At 38.4% G+C, this 24893-nt stretch overlaps 1 protein-coding gene across 4 annotated transcripts in view; it reads left to right on the forward strand.

Annotated features, from left to right (window-relative positions):
- Nucleotides 1-24893, forward strand: part of SPTA1 (spectrin alpha, erythrocytic 1) — a 131783-nt gene that overhangs the window by 85507 nt on the left and 21383 nt on the right. For all 4 annotated transcript variants that reach the window (XM_074318723.1, XM_019751299.2, XM_074318724.1 and 1 more), the window contains exons 28-41: nucleotides 4215-4314; nucleotides 4429-4626; nucleotides 9789-9932; nucleotides 10481-10584; nucleotides 11005-11167; nucleotides 18116-18247; nucleotides 18705-18842; nucleotides 19027-19131; nucleotides 20175-20383; nucleotides 21071-21191; nucleotides 21800-21921; nucleotides 22745-22877; nucleotides 23562-23660; nucleotides 24369-24531. In XM_074318723.1, coding sequence (XP_074174824.1) covers nucleotides 4215-4314; nucleotides 4429-4626; nucleotides 9789-9932; nucleotides 10481-10584; nucleotides 11005-11167; nucleotides 18116-18247; nucleotides 18705-18842; nucleotides 19027-19131; nucleotides 20175-20383; nucleotides 21071-21191; nucleotides 21800-21921; nucleotides 22745-22877; nucleotides 23562-23660; nucleotides 24369-24531 — 1931 coding nt within the window. The remainder of the gene's footprint in view (nucleotides 1-4214; nucleotides 4315-4428; nucleotides 4627-9788; nucleotides 9933-10480; nucleotides 10585-11004; nucleotides 11168-18115; nucleotides 18248-18704; nucleotides 18843-19026; nucleotides 19132-20174; nucleotides 20384-21070; nucleotides 21192-21799; nucleotides 21922-22744; nucleotides 22878-23561; nucleotides 23661-24368; nucleotides 24532-24893) is intronic.

Here is a 24893-nt window from a genome sequence, read left to right on the forward strand (position 1 = left end):
GAGAGGACCCAAATAAATAAAATCAGAAATGAAAGAGGAGAAGTGACAACAAACACCACAGAAATATAGAAAATTTTAAGAAAATATTCTGAGCAACTATATGCCAACAAATTAGACAATCTGGAAGAAACTCCTAGAAGCAAACTATTTTCCAAGCCTGAATCAAGAAGAAACAGAAAATCTGAACAGACTGATTATTACCAATGACATTGAATCAGTAATCAATAAGCTCCCAACAAACAAAAGTCCTGGACCAGACAGCTTCTGAGGTGTATTTTACCAAACATTCAAAAAATAATTAACAATTATCCTCCTCAAACTATTCCAAAAATTCCAGGAGAGAAGACTCCCAAGATCGTTTTATGAGGCCACCATTACCCTGATTCCAAAACCAAAGACATTACAAAAAAAGAAAACTTTTGGCCAATAATCCTAATGAACATAGATGCAAAAATCCTCAACAAAATATTAGCAAACAGAATTCAGCAATACATTGAAAAGATCATACACCACAACCAAGTATGATTCATTCCTGGTATGAAAATTGGTTCGATATCCATAAATCAATTAACATGATACACCACATTAATAAAATGAAAAATAAAAATCATATGGTTATATCAATAGAGCAGAAAAAGCATTTGACAAAATCCAACATCCATTTATGATAAAAACTCTCAGCAAAGTGGGAATAGGGGAAACATATCTCAGCATAATAAAGTCCATATATGACAAACCCACAGCTAACATCATACTTAATGGGGAAAAGCTAAAATCTTTCCTTTAAGATCAGGAAGAAGACAAAATGCCCACTTTCTCCACTTCTATTCAACATAGTGCTGGAAGTTCTAGCCACAGCAATCAGACAAGAAAAAGAAATAAAAGACATCCAAATTGGAAAGGAGGAAGTAAAATCATCACTAGTTGCAGATGACATGATACTACATATAGAGAACCCCAAATATTTCATCAAAAAACTATTAGAACTGATAAATGAATTTAGTAAAGCAGCAGGATGCAAAATTAATATTCAGAAATTGGCTGCAGTTTTATACACCAATAACAAACTATTAGAAAGAGAAATTAAAAAAACCCATTTATAATTGCATCAAAAAAGTAAAATACTTAGGAATGAATTTAACTAAGGAGGTAAAAGTTCTGTACTCAGAAAATTATAAGACACTGGAGAAAGAAATTAAAGATGTTACAAATAAATGGAAACATACGTCATGTTCATGGGTAGGAAGAATCAATATAGTGAAAATGTCCATACCACCTAAAGCAATATATATATATTCAATGCAATCACTATCAAAATACCAATGACATTTTTCACAGAACTAGAACAAATTATCCTAAAATTTATATGGAACGATAAAAGACCTGAAATAGCCATGGCAATCCTGAGAAATAAGAACAAAGTGGGAGGTATCTTGCTACCTGACATCAAATCATACTACAAGAATATAGTAGTAATCAAAACAGCATGGTATTGTCATAAAAACAGACACATAGATCAATGGAGCAGAATAGAGAACCCAGAAATAAATCCATGCCTATATGGTCATTTAATCTGTTACAAAAGAAGCAAAAATTTACATTGGGGTAAAGACAGTCTATTCAATAAATGGTGCTGGCAAAACTGTACAGATACATGCAAAAAAATGAAGCTAGACCACCTTCTCATGCCATGTACAAGAAGAAATTCAAAATGGATTAACAACTTAAGTGTAAGATCCGAAACCATAAAACTCCTAGAAGAAAATATAGGAAGTAAACTCTTAGTCATTACCATTCGTAATATTTTTACTGATATATCTCCTCAGGTGAGGGAAACAAAAGAAAAGATAAACATATGGGACTACATTAAACCAAAAAGTTTTGTTTTTTTTCACAGCAAATGAAACCATCAACAAAACAAAAAGACATCCTACTTCATGGGAGAAGATAGTTACCAATAATATATCTGATAAGGGGTAAATATCCAAAAAAAAAAAAAAAAAAAAACCTCATACGACTCAACATCAAAAAAAACAAACAACCCATTTAAAAAATGGGCAGAGGACATGAAGAGACATTTCTCTAAAGAAGACATACAGATGGCCAATAGACGTATGAAAAGGTGCTCAATGTCACTAATCATTAGAGAAATGCAAATAAAAACCACAATGAGACATGACCTCACTCTTGTCAAAATGGCTATTATCAACAAATCAGCAAACAGCAAATGTTGGCAAGGATGTGGAGAAAAGGGAACTCTTGTGCATTGTTGGTGGGATTGCAAATTGGTGAATGTGGAAAACAGTATGGTGTTACTCAAAAAATTAAAAATAGACCTTATGACCCAGCATTTTGGGAATTTATCCAAAGAAATACAAAACACTAATTTGAAAAACTATAGGCACCCCTGTGTCTATTGCAGGGCTGTTCACAATAGTCAAGATGTGGAAACAACTGAAATGCCCATCAAAAGACAATCAGATTTTTAGAAATTGCAGTACATTTATACAATGGAATATTACCCTGCCATTAAAAAGAATGAAATATTACTATTTGCAGCAACACAGATGAACCTAGAGAATATTATACTAAGTGAAATAAGTCAGACTGAGGAAGACAAATACCATATGATCTCACTTGTATGTGAAATCTAAAGAACAGAATAAACCAGCCAACAAAACAGGAATAGACTCAGAGATATAGAAAAAAACTGAGGATTGCTAGATGGGAGGGGGTCTGGGGGATGGTGGAGAAGGTAAAGGGATTAAGAAGTACAAAGTTGTAGTCACAATATAGTCACAAGGATGTGAAATGCATTACGGGGAATATAATCAACAATGATGTAAGTATTATGTAGGGTTCCAGATGTGTATTGGACTAATCAAGGGGAACACTTCATAGATTGTGTAGATTCCTGACCAGTGCGCTGTACACATGAAGCTGAAGTAGAATAATATTGAATGTTAACTATAATTAAATACATATGAGGTCTGACAATTAAGTTCAAGAACTTGTCGCAATGATGTTGTTGACCTTTTTTTGATATCAGAGGGATTATTCATTATAAATTTATATCAACTGGACAAACAGTTAAGCAAATTTACTATTTGGAAGTGCTGAAAATGCTGCATAAAACTTTTCGCCAACAATTCATGGCTCTTACATTACGAAAATACATGGCACTGTCTGTGAGGGAGTTTTTAGTCAGTAAACAAATAACAATTGGAACACCCTCCCTACTCACCTAAACTGGCCCCCAATGACTTTTCTTTACCCGAAGACAAAAGAAATATAGAAAGGAAGGCATTTTGATGACATTCAGGACATCAAGGGTAATATGATGACAGTTCTGATGGCCGTTCCAGAAAGAGTTCCAAAATTGCTTTGAAGCGTGGACTAGGTGCTTGCATCAGTGCCTAGCTTCCCAAGGGGAGTACCTCAAAGGTGACCATAGCGATATTCAGCAATGAGGTATGTAGCACTTTTTATAGGATTAGTTTGCGAACTTAATTGTCATACCTCATGTACAGTCACAGGCTGTAAAGCACAGCATAAGGAATATAATCAATGGTATTGTAACAGCTATATATGATGTCAGAGGAGTAGCAGACTTGGGGGGTGTTATCACTTTGTAAAGGGTGTAAATGTTCAATCATTATGTTGTTTTATACACCCGAAACTAATATAAAAAAAAAAACACCTGAAATCAACAAATACAAGACAAACAAATCATAGACGCATAGAACAGTTTAGTGGTTACCAGAGGGTAAGGGGGAAAAGGGATGATAAAAGAGGTTAAAGGGATCAATTATATATGGTGATGGAAGGAGAACTGACTCTGGGTGGCAAACACACAATGCAATATACAAATGATGTACTATACAATTGTATACTTGAAATCTATATAACTTTGCTAACCAATGTGATCCCAGTACATTTAATAAAAATTAATTAAAACAATAAATTTTAAAAGGAATTCTATACAAGATTATTGCAAGAACTGAAAGAGATAATACATGTGAAAAATTTTTCAAAGGCAGTGGATTACTAAGTCACAAATGAAAACAACAAACCTAAGATCTGTGAAGCATATGAAGTCATATAGAATGTATTAATTTGGAAATGTTGTCTAGAGAGGAAAAAGCCCAAGGACAGACAGCCCTGTAGTGAGTTGTAAGGTTTTCTTGTCAATCCCAATATGTCTGTTTTTCTAGGGACCTACAAAATTGGATCAGTGGCATTGGTGGCATAGTATCATCACAGGAGCTGGCTGAGGACTTAACTGGTACTGAGATCTTGATGGAACGACACCAGGTATGGCTACAAAACCCATAGCCACTGGTCACATGACTTAACAACCTTCCCTTATGTTACACCTGTGGTAAGATGTCATTGGCCTCACTAGTCGCTTCCCCCTCTTTCCCACAGGAACATCGTGCTGACATGCAGGCTGAGGCTCCTACCTTTCAGGCCTTAGAAGACTTTGGTGCAGAACTTATAGGCAGTGGGCACTATGCCAGCCCTGAAATTGAAGAAAAGCTCCAAGTTGTCAGACTAGAGAGAGATTATTTGGAGAAAGCTTGGGAACAACGCAAAAAGATGCTAGATCAGTGTCTGGAGTTACAGGTACAACAAATCCCCAATCATTGAGCAGGATTAGTTCAACTCTGTTCCTTCTATGCAATTTTACATGGTTGGTACAGGTGTTCATTTCACTGGACTTTCCATGCTGTGAGCACAAGGGCATCTCTTGATTATCTGACATTGTATTCTCTGCTTTGTAGACTGATCATTATGGTGTTCTTTGCCCTTATCCTATTAAAAGAGCCAAACAAAATGGAGGTCAGTCCTGAGCATGAAGTAGGTTGATTATAATTTATTGATTGACTGAGGTTTTGATTGATTGATTTTCATTGAGAACCTACTGTGTGCTGGGCCCTGGGAACACAAAGATTAGTAAGATAGTGTCCCTTTTCTTAAGTAGTAAAATTAGACATGTAGACAGATAATTCTAGTACAGTAAGGTGGTTATTAATGAAACAAAATGTATGAATGTTTTGAGGCTAAAGAAGGGGTAGTGATTAATATTTTTGAGGAAAAAGAGAGAGAGTGTCAGGCTACCCTGTAGGGTACCATTTACCAGCCAGTATCTACCAGATATAGGATATGGCAAATAGCAGCCAAGGGTGGTGTACAGCTTATATAAAAACATACAATATGTTTTCTGGGAAGTGTAAAAGTAGTCCCCCACTTGTTTGTGGCAGATATATTTCAAGAGCCCCAGTGGATGCCTAAAACCACAGATAGTACCAAATGTTATATATACTATGTTTTTTCCTATACATATATACCTATTGTAAAGTATAATATAAATTAGGCCACAGTAAGAGATTAACAACAATAACTAAAAATAAAATAAAACAAGTATAACAATATACTGTAATAAACGTTGTGTGAGTGGCCTTTGGGCATTATTTTCTTTTTAAAGTACTGTCTTCCACCACTTGTTTTTTTTGTGTGTTCGTTTTTAACCACGTAGTGATTTGTTCCATTTCCTTGCATTTTATTCTTTATTCTTTCTTTCTTTCTTTCTTTCTTTTTTAAGATTTTATTGGTGAAGGGGAACAGGACTTTTATTGGGGAACAGTGTGTACTTCCAGAACTTTTTTCCAAGTTGTTGTCCTTTCAGTCTTAGTTGTGGAGGGCGCAGCTCAGCTCCAGGTCCAGTTGCCATTCCTAGTTGCAGGGGGTGCAGCCTACCATCCCTTGTGGGAGTTGAACCAGCAACCTTGTGGTTGAGAGGCCGCACTCTAACCAACTGAGCTGTTCGGGAGCTCAGCAGCAGCTCAGCTCAAGGTGCCGTGTTCAATCTCAGTTGCAGGGGGCTCTGCCCACCATTCCTTTGCGGGACCCGAGGAATTGAACTGGCAACCTTGTGGTTGAGAGCCCACTGGCCCATGTGGGATTCAAACTGGCAGCCTTCGGAGTTAGGAGCATGGAGCTCTAACTGCCTGAGCCACCGGGCCGGCCTTACTCTTAATTTTTAAATATTTTTTTGTTTTTCAGTTACAGTTGACAAACAATGTTATATTAGTTTCAGGTGTACAACATAGTGATTAGACATTTATACAATTTATAAAGTTATCATTCCAATAAATCTAGTACCTATCAGATACCATGCATGGTTATTACAATATTATTGACTATATTCCCTATGCTATATTTTACATCCTTATGACTATTTTGTAACTACTAATTTGTACTTCTTAATCCTTTTTCATCCATTTCCCCAATCCCCTCCCATCTGGCAACCATCAAAATATTCTCTAATCTGTGAATTTCCTTCTCTTTTGTTTGTTCCTTTATTTTATTCTTTAGATTCCACATACAAGTGAAATCATATGGCGTTGGTCTTTCTCTGTTTGACATATTTCACTCACTCAGCAAAATACTCTCTAGGTCCACCCATGTTGTTGCAGATGGCAAGATTTCATTCTTTTTTTTATGGCTGAGTAATGTTTTATTGTATATATGTACCATTTCTTTATCCAATCATCTACTAATGGACACTTAGATTGTTTCTGTATCTTGGCTATGGTAAATAATGCTGCAGTGAACATATAGATGCATATGACTTTTCAAATTAATGTTTTGGGTTTCTTTAGATAAAGAGCCAGATATGAGATTACTGAATCCTTTGTCTGTTGTAGCTGTTGTTTTAAAATCTTCTTTGTCTGGTTTAAGTATTGCTTTTTGTTTGTTTGTTGCCATTTGCAAGAAATATATTTTTCCATCCTTTTACTTTCAGTCTCTGTGTGTCTTCTCATCTGAAGTGAGTCTTTATAGGCAGTATATTTAAGGATCTTGTTTTCTTATCCATTCATCCATCCTGTGTCTTTTGATTAGAGCATTTAAACCATTTACATTTAAAGTAATTGTTGATAGATATGTAGTTAAAGCTATTTTATTATTTATATTTTTTATCTTTTTTTCTTCTTAGTAAAGAAGTACCTTTAACATTTCTTATAATACTGCTTTACTGGTGATGAACTCCTTTAACTTTTTCTTGTCTGGGAAGCTCTTTATCTGTTTGTCAATTCTAAATGATAGTTTGCTGGGTAGAGTAATCTTGGTTGTATGTCCTTGCTTTTCATCACTTTGAATATTTTGTGACAAATGCCTTTGGCATTTTAATTATGTGTCTTGGTGTGAGCCTCTTTGGGTTCATCTTGTTTGGAACTCTCTGTGCTTCCTGGCTGGTGTGTCTATTTCCTTCACCAGATTAAGGACGTTTTCAGTATTTATTTATTTATTTATTTATTTATTTATTTATTTATTTATTTATTTATTAAGTGTGCTTTTCCAGGACCCATCAGCTCCAAGTCAAGTAGTTGTTTCAATCTAGTTGCAGAGGGCTTAGCTCAAGTGGCTCATGGAGACATCGAACAGGCAACCTTGTTATTAAGAGCACACACTCTAACCAACTGAGCTAATAGGCCACCTCAGTCATTATTTTTTCAAATAGATTTTCAATTCCTTGCTCTTTCTTTTCTCCTTCTGGTACCCCTATGATTCAAATGTTGGTGCACTTCACATTGTCCCAAAGGCCCCTTAAACTATCCTCAGTTTTTTGGATTCTTTTTTCTTTTTGCTGTCCTGATTAGGTGTTTTTTGCTACCTCATCTTCCAAAACACTGATTCAGTCTTCTGCTTCATCTAATCTACTGTTGACTCCCTCTAATATGTTCTTTATTTCAGTTACTGTATTCTTCATTTCTAACTGGTTATTTTAATGGTTTCTACCTCCATAGTTATGTTTCCTATCTCTTTGTTGAAGTTCTCACTGAGATCATTGAACATCCTTATAATCAGTGTTTTGAACTCTACATCTGGTAGATTGTTTGTCTCTGTTTTATTTCGTTTTCTGGAGCTTTGCTCTGATCTTTCATTTAGGACATGTTTTTCTTTCTCCTCATTTTGGCTGACTCCCTGTGTTTGTTTCTAAGTATTAGATAGAGCTTCTATGTCTCCCAATCTTGGTAGAGTGGCCTTATGTAGTAGGTGTCCTGTGGGGCCCAGTGTCCCTGGTCACCTCAGGTGGGTGATGTAGGTGTGTCTCTGTGTGGGTTGTATGTGCTCTCCTGTTGTGTTTGACCCTTGAATACTGTTGGCATGTCAGTGGGAGGGACTGAACTTCAGGCTGATTGGTTGTGAGGACTGGCCATGATTATAGTGGAGAAGCTGTTGTATAGGGGCTGACACTACACAGCAGGATTTGCTTTAGCTGGGCTCTGGTCACTGCTGAGTCTGCACTTTTGGTGTGTCATTTGCGGAGATGGTTGCATACTGCTCTGGTGTGGTCGAAGCTGGCCACCAGGTTTGTTCTGGTGGCTCTTGGGAGGGGCTCTGATGCAGACAAAGTTCAGCCACTGCCTGTGCCCTGCCCAGGGGCTCTTGATGTGACATACAAAGGGATCTGTAGATGGTTGCCACTTGTGCTGGGCTTAAAGGTGCCTGAGAGATACTAAGCTGTGAACAGAGGCCAGCTGCTGTTAGTGCCAAGCTTGAGGCTGCTTAGCAAGAGGTACAGGGCATGCCCAGGCCAGATGCTGTTTGTTTTGGGTTTGTGAACCCTTGAGAGATTTTAGGTAAATCCACAGCATGAGACAAGACAGGCCACTGGAAGTGGCTTGGGTGGGCCTGCAAATCAGGTGGGGTGGGGTCTCAGAGAATAACCAGGGTAGGGAAAAAAGTATTAGTTAGGTTAATGGAGACTCAGATATCATGCCCACCTGCCTGTCTAGGCTGATTGGGTGAGGGTTCAAAAAAAGAGCAATGTCTTCTTCCAGCATTTCTGTTTGGGAGGAAGGTGCCCTATCCAGCCTTTACTTTAAAGCAAGACAATCGAGTTCCTCCCTGTATGTCCCCGATGCCCTTTGAGCTGCTGCCCCAGCACTGGAGCTCACAGCAAGTGAGGTCATCAGCGAGTAAGTCCATGCATGGATCTTTTAAGAGGAACACCTAGGACTCCAGCAGCCCTTCATCTCACTCAGCCATAACCTCCACTGTTCTCATATGCAGAAGTTATGAGACCTTCTTTTCCCAGCACTTGTACCCTCAGCTGTGGAGCCTAGTGTGGGATTGGAACCCCTCACTCCTTAGGGTGTACCTCCACAGCCAAGATAACCCTCCCAATTGTTAACTGCCACACATGGGTGTGTGACCAGCCTGTTCCCTGTTGTCTCCCCTCCAACCACCTTGTCTCCACATGTCTTCTTCTGTATATCCTTAGTTATAGGACTTCTGTTTACCTAGACTGAAGGCAACTATCAATGATTGTTGTTCTGTAGTTTAGTTGTAATTTTGAGGTGGTCATGGGGGGAGGTGAGCACAGAGTTTACCTTCCCTGCCATCTTGACTGGAAGCCTCCTTTGGGTGTACTAATAAGTAAAATAAGGGTTATGTGAACACAAGAACTTCAATAGCGTGACATTCAATCTAATAACTAATATAGCTAAGTGCCTAACAATTGGGGAGTGTATAATGGCATGAATACTCTGGACAAAGGGATGACTCACTTCCCAGGCATGACATAACAAGATGGTGTGAGATTTCCTTATGCCACTCAGAATAGCACATAATTTAAGCCATATGAATTGTATATTTCTGGAATTTCCATGTGATATTTTCTGACAGTGGTTGGCCAAGGGTAACTGAAACTGGAGAAAGCAAAACTTCAAATAAGTGGGGACTACTGTCCCATATACCTCTAACTTTATTCTCCACAGTTGTTTCAAGGCAACTGTGATCAGGCTGAGAGCTGGATGGTGGCACGTGAGAATTTCCTAAAGTCAGATGATAAGCGTTCCTTAGACAGTCTGGAGGCCTTGATGAAGAAACATGATGATTTGAACAAAGCAATCACTGCCCAGGTAATAACAACTAATATAAGAGTTCTAAAATAACTACTTGTAATAATAACAAAAATCTTACATAGGTATGTGGTTTTATGATTTAAAAATATTTTAATTCTAATTTGCTTCTTGCAGGAAACTATGAGGTAGGCAGTGCAACATGACATTTTGGTTTAGTCTATCCCAAGTCACACTTAGCATTGAACTTTCTCACTTTAAGTCCAGCCTTTTAAAATCAGACTTTTAGAATTGGAAGTGACGTAATATACTGTCTATTCCAACACCCCACCCAATGCAGGAGTCACCCTCTCCTACAGTGGCCATGGGAAGTGTCAAAGAAAGGAATTCAGTACTACACAAAAACCCATCTCAGTATCAATATTAATGTTTTGCCTATTGTTGAGTTAATATCTGCCTCTCTGTAAGGATTTTACCCTTTGGTCCTAGTTTTGTTTCCTTTTGTGAAATGACAAAGGTTGATATCTGTTCTTTTCTAGGAGAGAGTCTGGGATTGCACCAGAGCCTAATCTCCAGACATCTGGGTTCTTTCCATTTTCTTTATCTAGGAAAAGAAGATCACTGAGCTAGAACATTTTGCTGAACGGCTCATAGCTGATGACCACTACTCCAAGGAAGAGATTGCTGCTCGACTCCAACGGGTGCTAGACAGGTCAGGCGTGAGCAATTGTTTTCTGAGCTACAGGAGGGGGTAGCAAAGTGACCTCTCTGCTAGCATTGAGCATGGGAGTAACACTCTGAGTTCTTCTCACTTTTAGATGCCTAATGTTATCTTGACACTTTGGGAAACTTTGTGATCTGGACTCACAGAATGAAAGACATGGAAGTTACCTTAGAAATTACCTGACTTAATTAATATATTATATATAAAAAGAATGAGACTATGTTATATATAACATATAAATAATATATAATATAATAATATAGTATATAACTATATAATATATAACTATGCTATATATAACACATAAATGTATAAATGAGACGTTGACAAATGGGAAAATTCATGAATATGCCATTAGTGCTTGGGGGAAGGATAAAGGACACAGAGTGATGTAGCCCCCTCCTCCAGATGGAAGGCTCTCAAAGCACAGCTGATTGCTGAGCGGACAAAACTGGGAGACTATGCTGACCTAAAACAATTCTACCGTGACCTTGAGGACCTGGAAGAATGGATCAGTGAGATGCTGCCCACAGCCTGTGATGAGTCCTACAAAGATCCCTCCAACATTCAGGTAAGCTCAAAATAGGAATCTTGGAAAAATTTAGCATACACAGATTGTTGCATGAATGTTCATCTATCTATACTGAACACTTCCTTATTGTTGAGACCACTGCTGCTGTCCTCAGGGACTTCTGAGACTAATGTGGAGCAGGTCCTTCAGAAGTCAACATCACTTTGGTTATGACAGAAATATTAACTCTTGCTTTTAGACACAAGTTACCTTTTCTTTTTCTTTCTTTTTTTTCTTTTTTTTCCCAATTTTATTTTATTAAATTTATTGGGGTGAGAATTGTTAGTAAAATTACATAGATTTCAGGTGTACAATTCTGTATTACATCATCTATAAATCCCACTGTGTGTTCATCACCCAGAGTCAGTTCTCCTTCCATCATCATATATTCGATCCCCCTTACCCTCATCTCCCACCCCCCACCCCCCGCCCCCCTTACCCTCTGGCAACCACTAAACTATTGTCTGTGTCTATGAGTTTCTGTTTCTCATTTGTTTGTCTTGTTCTTTTGTTGTTTTTGGTTTATATACCACATATCAGTGAAATCACATGGTTCTCTGCTTTTTCTGTCTGACTTGTTTCGCTCAGCATTACTCTCTCAAGATCCATCCATGTTGTCACAAATGTTCCTATATCATCTTTTCTTACTGCGAATAGTATTCCATTGTGTATATATACCACAACTTCTTTATCCATTCATCTATCGAAGGACATTTTGGTTGTTTCCATGTCTTGGCCACCGTAAACAAAGCTGCAATGAACATTGGAGCACACGTGTCTTTATCTCTAAATGTTTTCAGATTTTTTGGGTAGATACCCAGGAGAGGGATTGCTGGGTCATATGGCAATTCTATTCGTAATTCTTTGAGGAACCTCCACACTGCCTTCCATAACGGCTGCACCAGTCTGCATTCCCACCAACAGTGTATGAGGGTTCCTTTTCTCCACAGCCTCTCCAACATTTGTTATTATTTGTCTTGTTGATGATAGCCATTCTGACTGGGGTGAGGTGATATCTCATTGTGGTTTTGATTTGCATTTCTCTGATGATTAGTGATGTTGAGCATTTTTTCATATGTCTATTTGCCATTTGTATGTCCTCTTTGGAGAAATGTCTCTTCAAGTCCTCTGCCCATTTTTCAATTGGGTTGTTTGTTTTTTTGTTGTTGAGTTGCATGAGTTCCTTGTATATTCTGGATACTAGCCCCTTATCGGAGGCACTGTTTGCAAAAATCTTCTCCCATTCAGTTGGTGGCCTCTTTATTTTGTCAATGGTTTCTTTTGCTGTGCAGAAGCTTTTAAGTTTCATATAGTCCCATTCGTTTATTTTAGCTTTTACTTCCATTGCCTTTGGAGTCAAGTTCATAAAATGCTCTTTGAACCCAAGGTCCCTAAGTTTAGTACCTATGTTTTCTTCTATGCAGTTTATTGTGTCAGGTCATATGCTTAAGTCTTTGATCCATTTTGAATTAATTTTGGTACATGGTGACAAATAGCAGTCAAGTTTCATTGTTTGGCACGTGGCTATCCAATTCTCCCAGCAAAATTTATTGAAGAGGCTATCTTTGCTCCATTGTATGTTTTTAGCTTCTTTGTCAAAAATTATCTGTCCATATTTATGTGGTTTTATTTCTGGGTTCTCAATTCTATTCCATTGGTCTATGTGTCTGTTTTTCTGCCAATACCATGCTGTTTTGATTATTGTGGCCCTGTAGTACAAGCCAAAGTCAGGAACTGTTATACCTCCATTATTGTTCTTTTTTCTTAAGATTGCTTTGGCTTTTTGGGGTCTTTTGTGGTTCCAAACAAATCTGATGATTTTTTGTTCTATTTCTTTAAAATATGCCATTGGGATTTTGATGGGGATTGCATTGAATCTGTATATTGCTTTGGGTAATATGGCCATTTTAACTATGTTGATTCTTCCAATCCATGAGCACGGAATGTCTTTCCATTTCTTTGTGTCTTCTTCAATTTCTTTCAAAAATGTCTTATAGTTTTCAGCATATAGGTCTTTCACATCCTTGGTTAAGTTTATTCCTAGGTATTTTATTCTTTTTGCTGCAATTGCAAAAGGAATTGTTTTTTGTATTTCTTTTCTGAGATTTCATTGTTAGTATATAGGAAGGCAATGGACTTTTGTGCGTTGATTTTGTAGCCAGCAACTTTACTGTATTAGTTGATTGTTTCTAATAGCTTTTTGGTGGAGTCTTTAGGGTTTTCTATATATAGCATCATGTCATCTGCAAAGAGTGATAATTTAACTTCTTCATTCCCAATTTGGATGCCTTTTATTTCTTTCTCTTGCCTGATTGCTCTGGCAAGGACTTTAACACTATGTTGAAAAGCAGAGGTGATAGGGGACATCCCTGTCGTGTTCCTGAACGTAGAGCAAAGGGCTTCAGTTTTCTCCATTAATTATGAGATTAGCAGAGGGCTTGTCATATATGGCCTTTATTATGTTAAGGTATTTTCCTTCTATACCCATTTTATTAAGTGTTTTAATCATAAATGGATGTTGTATCTTGTCAAATGCTTTTCTGCATCAATTGATATAATCATATGATTTTTGTCCTTTATTTTGTTTATGTGATGTATCACATTGATGGATTCGTATGTTGAACCATCCTTGTGCCCGAGGATGAACCCCACTTGGTCGTGATGAATAATCTTTTTAATGCATTGTTGTATTCGATTTGCTAGAATTTTATTTAGGATTTTTGCATCGGTATTCATTAGAGATATTGGTCTGTAGTTTTCTTTTTTGTGCTGTCCTTACCAGGTTTTGGTATCAGGGTAATGTTGGCCTCATAAAATGAGTTAGGGAGTACTGTCTCTTCTTCAATTTTTTGGAAGAGTTTGTGCAGAATTGGTATTAGATCCTCTTTGAAGGTTTGGTAGAATTCACTAGTGAAGCCATCTGGTCCCGGACTTTTGCTTTTGGGAAGGTTTTGGATGACTGATTCAATTTCGTTACTGGTGATCGGTCTGTTTAGATTTTCCAGTTCTTCATGGTTCAGCCTTGGAAGGCTATATGTTTCTAAGAACTTGTCCATTTCTTCTAGGTTGTTGAATTTGGTGGCATATAGTCCTTCATAGTATTCTTGGATGATCCTTTGTATTTCTGTGGTGTCCGTGATAACTTCCCTTTTACGTTTCTGATTTTGTTAATCAGTGTCTTCTCTCTTTTTATCTTAGTAAGTCTAGCCAAGGGTTTGTCAATTTTGTTAATCTTCTCAAAGAACCAGCTCTTTGTTACATTAATTTTTCTATTGTCTTTTTGTTCTCTATTTCATTAAGTTCTGCTCTAATTTTTGTTATTTCCTTTCTTCTGCTGACCTTGGGTTTTACTTGTTCTTCTTTTTCTAGTTCTTTAAGGTGTAACATGAGGTTATTTATTTGGGAGTTTTCTTATTTCTTGAGATAGGCCTGTAATGAGATAAATTTCCCTCTTAAAACTGCTTTCGCTGCATCCCAAAAATTTTGGTAGGATGTATTTTCATTGTCATTTGTTTCTATGTATCTTTTGATCTCTCCTCTAATTTCTTCTTGGACCCAGTCCTTCTTTAAAAGTATGTTGTTTAATCTCCATGTATTTGTGTCTTTTCCCGCTTTCTTTTTACAGTTGATATCCAATTTCAAAGCCTTGTGATCAGAGAATATGCACGGTATGATTTCAATCTTCTTAAATTTGTTGAGACTGATTTTATGTCCCAATATATGGTCTATCCTTGAGAATGTTCCATGTACACTAGAAAAGAAAGTATAGTCTGATGTTTTAGGATGAAGTGCTCTATAAATGTCAATTATGTCCATTTCATCTAATGTGTCATTTAGGGCTACTATTTCGTTATTTATTTTCTGTTTGGATGATCTATCCATAGCTATCAATGATGTATTTAAGTCCCCTAGTATAATTGTGTTTTGGTCAATTTCTCCCTTTAGTTCTGTTAGTAGTTGCTTGGTGTATTTCGGTGCTCCCTGATTGGGGGCATAAATATTGATGACTGTTATGTCTTCTTGTTGTACAGTCCCCTTCACCATTATGAAATGTCCATCTTTGTCTCTTGTTATCTTTTTCACCTTGAAGTCTGTTTCATCTGATATCATTATGGCTACACCTGATTTTCTCTGGGTACCATTTGCTTGGAGTGTCAATTTCCACCCTTTCACTTTGAGTCTATGCTTGTCCTTGTAGCTGAGATGTGTCTCTTGGAGACAGCATATGGTTGGGTTTAGTTTTTGATCCAATCTGCTACTCTGTGCCTTTTTATTGGTGAGTTCAGTCCATTTACATTTAGGGTGATTATTGATATGTGAGGATTTCCTGTCATTCTATCTTTAGTTTTCTGGTAAGGCTGTGTCTCCATTGTTTCTTTGCCTTTTTGTTGTTGTCTATTATTTCTGTGTGGTGGTATTCTATGATGTTTCCCTCTGTTTCTTCTTTTATTTCAGTATATATTTCAATTCTGGATTTATTTTGAGTGGTTACCCTTAAGTTTATGTAAAAGAAAGTTTGATATTTAGAGTATTCCATTTTCTTCAGCACGCTTACTTTCTCCATTCCCATATTCCGGTTCAGGCCTTTACTCTCCCCCTTTTTGAGTTTTGGTTGCCACAAATTGTCCCTGTTGATGGTGGTCGAATAGCCTCCTTTAGTATTTCTTGTAGTGCAGGTCGTGTATTAGAAAATTCCCTCAGCTTCTGTATGTCTGGAAAGGTCTTTATTCCTCCTTCATATCTAAAGGATATCTTTGCTGGATATATTATTCTTGGCTCATGGTTTCTCTCTTTCAATAGTTTGAATATTTGGTTCCACTCCTCCTGGCTTGTAGAGTTTCTGCTGAAAAATCTGATGATAATCTAATGGGCTTTCCTTTGTAAGTTACCGTCTTCTTTTCCCTGGCTGCCTTGAGGATTCTTTCTTTGTCGTTGATTTTAGACAGCTTCAATACAATGTGCCTTGGAGAAGGCCTGTTGGGATTGAGGTAACTAGGTGTTCTATTTGCTTCTTGGATTCGAGGGTCCAGTTCTGTCCACAAATTTGGGAAGTTCTCATCGACAATTTGTTTGAATATATTCTCTGTTCCCTTCTCTCTTTCTTCTCCTTCTGGTATGCCCATTATTCTTATATTGCTCTTTCTGATGGAGTCAGAAAGTTCTTGTAGAGTCCTTTCATTTCTTTTAAGTCTCAAGTCTCTTTCTTCTTCTATTTGTGTCATTTCCAGGTTTCTATCTTCGATGTCACTGATTCTTTCCTCCATCTGGTCAACTCTACTACCTAAGCTGGTTATTTCATTCTTAATTTCTTCTATTGAGTTCTTAATCTCCAGAAATTCTATTTGGTTCTTTTTTAAGATTTCAATCTCTTTCGTAAAATGCTCATGCTGTTCTTTGATTGAGTTTCTGAGTTCCTTTAACTGCCTATCTGTGTTTTCTTGTATCTCGTTGAGTTTTTTCAGAACTGCAATCTTGAATTCTCTGTCACTTAAGTCACATATTTCTGTATCTTTAAGTGCCTTGTCTGGAGATTTTTCACTTTCTTTCTGAGCTGTCTTGTTGCCTTGGTTATTCATGGTGATTACTGGTTTACTATTTCTCTTCCTAGACATCTACAGGAGTGACTTCTGCAACAGGTTGATAGAAAGCGGTCTTTCTTTTTTTTGTCAGTACTTGTTGGTAGAATGTTTTATTATTTCTCCAACTGCAACTTATTTTTCTTCTCCCACACGGTAGTGCTATGTTTTCTCTGCACTATTCCAACTTCTCACACAATGGGGGGATTCCCTGGGAAATGGGCTTCTCCTCTGTTAATAGTTCATCTAGGTCACAGGGCGCAGTGTCCTGGTGGGTATGCAGAGAGCTTTTGATGTTCCAAAGCTCTTCCAGCTCCTGATTCAGAGCCCGTATGTTTCAGCAGTTCTGTTTACTCCTGCAGGGATCCGCCCAGATAGGTGGGGTCAGGGGCGGGGTGAGTTGTGAGAGGTGGCCCAGAGCAATGGCGGTGACCACCACCACAGCCGGTCCTGCTTCCACAGCTCTCTCCCCTTTTCTGGAACTAGTTGGGCTGTGAATTTGTGTTTGCGGTCCACAGTTTTCAAAGCAGCAAATTTTCTGTTTTTTTTTTTTTTAATTAAATTTATTGGGGTGACAATTGTTAGTAAAATTACATAGATTTCAGGTGTACAATTCTGTATTACATCATCTATAAATCCCATTGTGTGTTCATCACCCAGAGTCAGTTCTCCTTCCATCACCATATATTCGATCCCCCTTACCCTCATCTCCCACCCCCCACCCCTCGCCCCCCTTACCCTCTGGCAACCACTAATCTGTTGTTTTGATCTGACACTGCTACTGTTTCGCTTCTAGCACTGGGCAGGTGGGGGCGGGGCGAGCTCTGGGAGAGGAGGGAGGGGGCAGCTGGTCTCAGTGCCTAAGGCTCCGTTCTCTGCTCGGCAGTGAGGGCTTAAACCACCGTTTTCAGCCTTTTTCCCTCAGTCTTTTCTCCGAGGTCTCTGCCGTGAGTGTTGGGTTCAGCCGTGTTATATGCTGTCCCCTCAGCCCTGTGGAGCCCAGGCGGAGCCTTAGCAGTCCGAGTTCTTCCCTCGCCCGCAGCTGCGGTAGTACCGGGAAGCAGCGAGCTCGGAGCACTGAGCTAGGTCTGCATCCTGCGCCCGCGCGGCTCCGTCTCCGCGCACTTCTCCCTTTCCTCCTCCCTCCACTCGCGCGAATCTCCCACCTGTAGGTGATTTCAGTCGGTAGTGGGCCTCTTCGTCTTGCCTGTCTGCTGTGCAGGGAGTCCTTTGTGGAGTTTTTGTTGTTCGATTCTTTGTAAATTCCAGGGGAGCTTTACAGAGGCTCACCTCACGCCGCCATTTTTTTCACAAGTTACCTTTTCTTGCTTCCCTAAATACCAAGTTAACTTAGTTTCTTCTTTCCCTTCAGAGGAAATACCTGAAACACCAGACCTTTGAAAATGAGGTCTATGGCCGAGCTGATCAGGTGGAAAGAGTCATCAGCTTGGGAAACTCTCTGATTGAGCGGAGGGCATGTGATGGCAACGAAGAGACCATGAAGGTAGGGTTCTGCTCACCATGGGTTCTGCTACAAAGTTACATGAAGAGAAATCTTACTATTTCAATATTTTCATATATAGGAATATGAAATATGTTCTATGGTTAACAGTGATGCACAGATCTTACGGCTACCACCACACTTAGTGCTGAGAACTCCAGGAAAGTTTTCAACTTAATTCCTAAGCATTATCCTGTTTGTTTTGCATTTTCTATCCCTACTGCCAAGTCTTTTGGCATTTCAACATCAGTCTCTGTAATCAGTCCATTACCCTTTTTTCAAACTTTATTTTAATACCTCCTGTTGTTTTCTGAAATTGAGCATAACTTGTTTAAAATGTATGACATTCAAATACTGGAAAATTTTGGCTAGTCTTTACCTCCTTGGCCTCCCTATATTATCCTTTCAAGTTATTACAGGACCCAAGATTCTAAAAAGCATAATGACTCCTTTGGGTTAGGGTCAACTGGAAGAGCTGGAGAAACATTGGGATTACCTGCTTGAGAGAACAATTGACAAAGGTCAGAAGCTCAATGAGGCTAGTCGCCAACAGAGGTTCAATACAGGCATTCGGGATTTTGAGTTCTGGCTCTCAGAGGTAATTGCACCTGGAAATGGCGGGGGCATGGGAGTTTAATAAATGCTAGTCAGATAATCAAAGTTATGTGTGAATGATTTCCTTGACTCTTCTTTGGAAAAGTTTGGGGACATAGTTGATAATCTTGTTCTGCTTAAAGATAGTTTTCATCTAGCAGCTTTACTGCTTATTCTTCCATTCCCAGGCAGAGACACTACTCGCCATGAAAGATCAGGCCAGGGACCTGGCTTCTGCAGGAAACCTGCTTAAAAAGCATCAGCTATTGGAAACAGAGATGTTGGCCCGAGAAGTAAGTAGTTTTAGAATCCCACTCCTCTGGGATTTCCATTCAAGGAATGGAAAGGTTTCTGACTTTCCTCTCTTCTGTCTTAGAAGATCACTTGAGAACACAGTCTTGCAAAATTCACCTTAGTGTTCACAATCATCAGTCATTAAAACCAGGTCAAATCCATGGACTGCAGAGAAGTTGCAATAGTCACTGTTAACCAATGATCATTAAGCTATAGATTCTAAGATTCTAGGCTATAGATCCTAAAAGTTATCTTGTTTATTTTTTTAACTGATGCATGCATATAAACTCACTATCATCCAAAGCTGCACATTTGATCTTGTCCTAGAAAGAAAATGCAAGTTTATTTCATAGATTTAGAGAGAAAAACAATAAAATAGATGGGGACATATGCAATGAAGTTGAACTACATATAGACTCTGGAAATTTAATGAAGAATTCCAGTAGCATCCTAATATGAAGCAGAGATTTGTACTAGGAGAAGTAATAAACATGCTGGAAGGTATTAATTTCATGCTGGAGAATTTTGCATTATCAGTTTTATTTGGTGATACAGATACCCACAGAAAGGACAAGAAGTCAAAGGCTTTCTATAAGTTTATTTCAGGACTTGATAATATTCCCTGTGACATCACTAGGGGGCAGAGTTTGAATGAAAATAGAGAACAGGCTGGGTGTGTTCTGTGGCCAACCTAGGTAAGAGTAGTTCTTGTTGATTATTTCAATAAATCAGTCTGCATCAAACAGAGTACTTGCTTACCAAGGCTTATTTTTCAGTTGGGAAGAGGAACCAAATAAAGGGGAAAATATCAGAAGGGAAAACAAAACACATAAGGCCAAATGTGCAATTTGAGTAATATAGTCATGTTATCCATATTGCCCTCATCCAATCTGTGTTAAAAAAAACCCATAATATCAAATTTACTATCTTTAAAAACAATCTCTTTGACACAGTCTTTGAACCTGAATAAGCAGTGGTTAAAGATGAAAGTCTACTTAGTGCTTGTACTATACTGTTCACTGAGTACACTGGGGTTTTCTAGGATGCACTCAGGGACCTGAATGAGTTGGCTACTGATCTGCTCTCCAGCGGGACTTTCAATGCTGATCAGATTGTGGAGAAAAGGGATAATGTCAACAAGCGCTTCCTGGATGTCCAGAACTTAGCAGCAGCACACCATGAGAAACTGAAAGAGGCCTATGCCTTGTTCCAGTTCTTCCAGGAACTAGATGATGAGGAATCATGGATAGAGTATGTACTGCCAAATCATATTGCATTGATAATCCACAAGAGTAGATAATCCTCCAAACATGTCTCTATTTGGTGCTGAAATGAAATATGTAGTGTTTCTTGCTGTTGGTATTACTACTTCATCATGTTTGCCTTACCGTAAAGTTAACATTGGTTTATTTTCCCCAAATTCCTTCATTGTATGTAGGCAGAGGGAGACAAAAATGGAGGGAGTGGGGAGCAGTTTACATACATTCTGGGAACAAAATTAAGAGAACATATATGTTTGTTCTAGATAGTTCATAGAATGAGTAATGCTCATTTTGAATCAGACAACTGGGCATTTACAACTTACTCAACTGATGAGATCATTGTTATTTTTCTTTCTGTATCCTGTGTGTCTAATATGTCACAGAACTGGATACTGGATAGAGAATGTCACACATTACCTGCCATGGTTTTATTACAGGCAAAGGAAATAATGGGAAGGCTATTACAGCTGTGCATATCAATATGTTATTTTAATTGTATTAGCGTAAGTCAGAAGTTTTGCTGAAAGCTTTTGGCATTAATTATCTTTGTGATACTGACACCAGAAAGTTACCTCACCCCCCACCACACACACACACACACTTTTAGAAAACTGTTGTTCTAGGATGACTTCAGATGTCTAAACTCTAAATTTTCTGTTTTGTTCCTTGATTGCAGGGAGAAGTTGGTACGAGTGAGCTCCCAGGACTACGGGAGGGATCTGCAGGGGGTTCAAAACTTACTAAAGAAACACAAACGCCTAGAGGGGGAGCTGATGGCACATGAACCTGCTATCCAGGTAGGAATAGAAGAGTGTGAGACCTGGAAAGGTGGAGATAATCTAACAGTAGTCCCTCGTGTTACAGATAAATAGGATGATACTACAAAATGTGACGAAGGCATACTAAGGTAACATAGAGTTAGTCATAGAGTTCATAAGTGTTCTTTTCCAAATTTTGTACCCTATAAATAGAAGCATTCTGTACAGGACCCATACTCTTCCCTGGAAAGAGCACTTTTAACACTCTAGGGTACAGTTGTTGACAATTAGGATGCAGGTTGGGACATCTAGAAAAGTTGTACTTGAGCCGAGCCATATGGAAAGAAAGCAACTCTGTGTCTGGCTTGGCAGCAGGGTCACCTTGTGACCATTAATTATCCATAAAGTAGATCATGGAGAGTGGCTTTGTACAAATGCCAAGGTATTTGTCCAAATACTTGACTAAGTTTAGTATGGTAGATCTCACTGCTTTCTTTATTCTCCCAGGATTTTCAGCACCATCCCAAGTCCCATAGAGTTTGTAAATGATCTCAAGGGTAGGAAGGGCTAGATATTTTGCCTGGAGACTACATCTAAATTGGGAAAGATTGTGGGGTAATTCAACATGCAGTGGGTATGTTCCTCAGAATGTGCTAGGTATGGCAGAGAGGCTGGAAGACAAGGCTGCTGTGGGGCGAGAGGAAATCCGGGAACGGCTGGCTCAGTTTGTTCAACACTGGGAGAAGCTCAAAGAGTTGACCAAGGCTCGGTGAGTTGGAGATAGGAGGCCCAATTCTATTCCCATGTTACATGTATTGGGCTAGTGTTCTTTGGTGGGAGGTGCGGAATACTTTGCTTGCTGGGCATTTCTCCCCAACTGCTGGTACCCATCTCTATCTAACTTCTAAGTCCCTGCTCAAATGCAAAGTCTACCATGAAGATTTCTCCCGTTTACCCCAGACAGCACTGTGTTCTAAATACATCTCTACTCCTGTACTTACGTGCAGCTGTCTTTTATCATTGCTGCCCTACATGTTGTCCTTCATACCATGTTATTTGCCTCATGTCTGTTTGTATATCTTCCCAGTTTTAACATTGTGTACAACACTTAGTAGAGAAAAAATTAAGAAATGTTTTCTCCTTTATAGCCATAAAGCTATTTAAAATCATATAGTCATATAATCAAATAAAATAATTTCTGCCTATAATGCCATGTCTGTTGGCAATAGGAAGACATTTCTTCCAGGGGAATAAAAGGACTTCGTAGTGCCTACACTGTGCTAAGGTAGAAAGAGACTCTGCTGTGTATTTCTGTTATTCTCCAACTCCAAAATCTTGGCACTTTTGTTTGGACACAGTTTCCTTCCCACAACAAAGATTCCTAGAGAGAAGATGATGCCACAAAATTGTACTTCTGGGGCAAGGGTCTCCTCCTTTTCAGAGGAGATCACCACAGCTGACCAGCAAGATATGTTTGGTTGTTCTGTGGCCCAGTTCAATTGTGGCTGCCTCATGAGACTGTGCCACTCAGCTCCACTTTCACTGCTTATTAGATTCCTCTTATCCTTTTTGGGCTTACTGCCCTATTATAGAGGGCTTCACTTGGAAGAGTCCCTAGAATATTTGCAATTCATGGAGAACGCTGAAGAGGAGGAAACTTGGATCACTGAAAAGGAAGCAATGGTTGTCCTCAGGGATTCAGGAGACACATTGGCTGCTACTCAGGTGAGCAATAGGTTGAATGGATTAATTAATTTTCTTCTCTTTAATATGAATCTGTTCTTAAGTTGTCAATGTTTTCGTCTTTAACATTAGAATCTTTCTCCTGGTGGGAAAAGAAGACATTAGGGTCAGCTCTTAATATAGGATGTTCTTTTTTAAAAAAATAAAGTTTATTGGGGTAACAATGGTTAGTAAAGTTACTTAGGTTTCAGGTGTACAATTCTGTAATACCTCATCTATATATCACATTATGTGTTCACCACCCAGAGTCAGTTCTCCTTCCATCGCCATATATTTGATCCAATATAGGATATTCTTCATACTTAATATTTTTCTGGTAGATGCAGTGTTTCATAGAATTATATAAATTTCAATATGGAGAAGTGCTATGCCTTACCTTGATCAACATTCTCATTCCAAAATCCAGAAAAACTTAAGGTCACATGGTAAGTTAGAACAATGTCACTTATATTCCTTTGACTCTTTTTCTGGCAAATTTGCCCTTTTTGGCAAATGAAGAGTTTGGGGAGAGGAATTTAGTAGAGCTGTGCAGGAAGAAATGGATACCCATCTGTTCTGCCAGTTTAGTTGAATCATCATCGGTGGTAAAACGACATAAAAGGGAATCAGAATGTGGGTGGGATAAATTGTCTGGATGTTTTGTTTCTCATTGACTCATTTATGCAGAGCTTGCTAAAGAAGTATGAAGCTTTGGATAATGACTTTGCTGTCCATGAGGCCCGAGTGCAAAATGTGTGTGCTCAAGGAAGAGACATCCTGAGTAAGGTAAGGGACTCTAGGGATTCCAGGTCAAACTTTCATTTTCAAGAGAAATTGGCCCAAATATAGACTCATGAGCAGTGTTAAAATCATATATAGACTATACATAATCTCTTCTAAACTGTCTTTTTGTTATTATTGTTGTCTAAGCAAATAACTATTTAATTGATCTTTTCTGGAAATTCTTTTTTCAAGTTCTTATAAGTACAACTTGAAGATTTCTTTGAATCCTCTGTTGACACACTTACTATTATCCTATGCACAATATGGCACTTATGAAGATCTTATAAATGACTTGTTTGGGTCATAGAGTATTGTAAAAATGTGAAACAATTTCTTCATAAGCCTCTAGGGAGAAGGACCACATGGAAACTTCTTTGCAATTTGAGAATCATTCTTCTGTTTAGATGCTTGTTTTTACCAACTCTCACTTATCTAATTACTATACAAAGAACCCTAAACAGAGATCACTTCATGCCTTCTAGATGCTTACACTGACTAAGAAGATCACACATGTGGATAAACATGAAAAAGTTGCCCAAATTCTGGGGTGGAAATAACCACCTGAAACATAGAGGAATAATGTAATTAATTAACTAGACCTAAAGGAGAATAGTTACAATTTGGAATGAGAAAGATGAGAGCTTTTTAGTAGTACTAAAGAATTCACATTTCTGGCCTTCGTGTTTCCTCCTTTCAACCTTGGTGTTACAGGAGGAAAGTCAGCACAAGGAGAAGATTTCTGCAAAGATAGAGGCTCTGAATAAAAAGACCCCATCTCTGGCTAAGGCAATAGCTGCTTGGAAGTTGCAGTTGGAAGATGATTATGCCTTTCAGCAGTTCAACTGGAAGGCTGATGTGGTAGAGGCCTGGATAGGTATGATATATGAGGGCCAGGGTCTTTGGGTTTGAGAAATGCTGATAAATTCATTTATAGAATGGTTCCTGAAGCTTTCTTACTTACCTTGCACAGAGAAATGCTCCCTTAAAATGATCACCCACTCCTATCCTTTCAGGACACAATTACAATTACACTCACACATGTGGACACACACACACACACACACACACACACACACACACAGAAATATGCTAATGGGGTGACTAAATGCCATTATTCCAGAGAACACCTTTTGAGAATTGGTGATTTCACATGTGATATTCAGAAAGATAGGGCTATAGCAAAACACTCTAGGAAATAAACTGTGTGTTTGATTTACTTATGATTTATGTCTACTA

The sequence above is a fragment of the Rhinolophus sinicus genome, linkage group LG14 (assembly GCF_036562045.2).
Source record: "Rhinolophus sinicus isolate RSC01 linkage group LG14, ASM3656204v1, whole genome shotgun sequence".
NCBI lineage: Eukaryota > Metazoa > Chordata > Mammalia > Chiroptera > Rhinolophidae > Rhinolophus > Rhinolophus sinicus.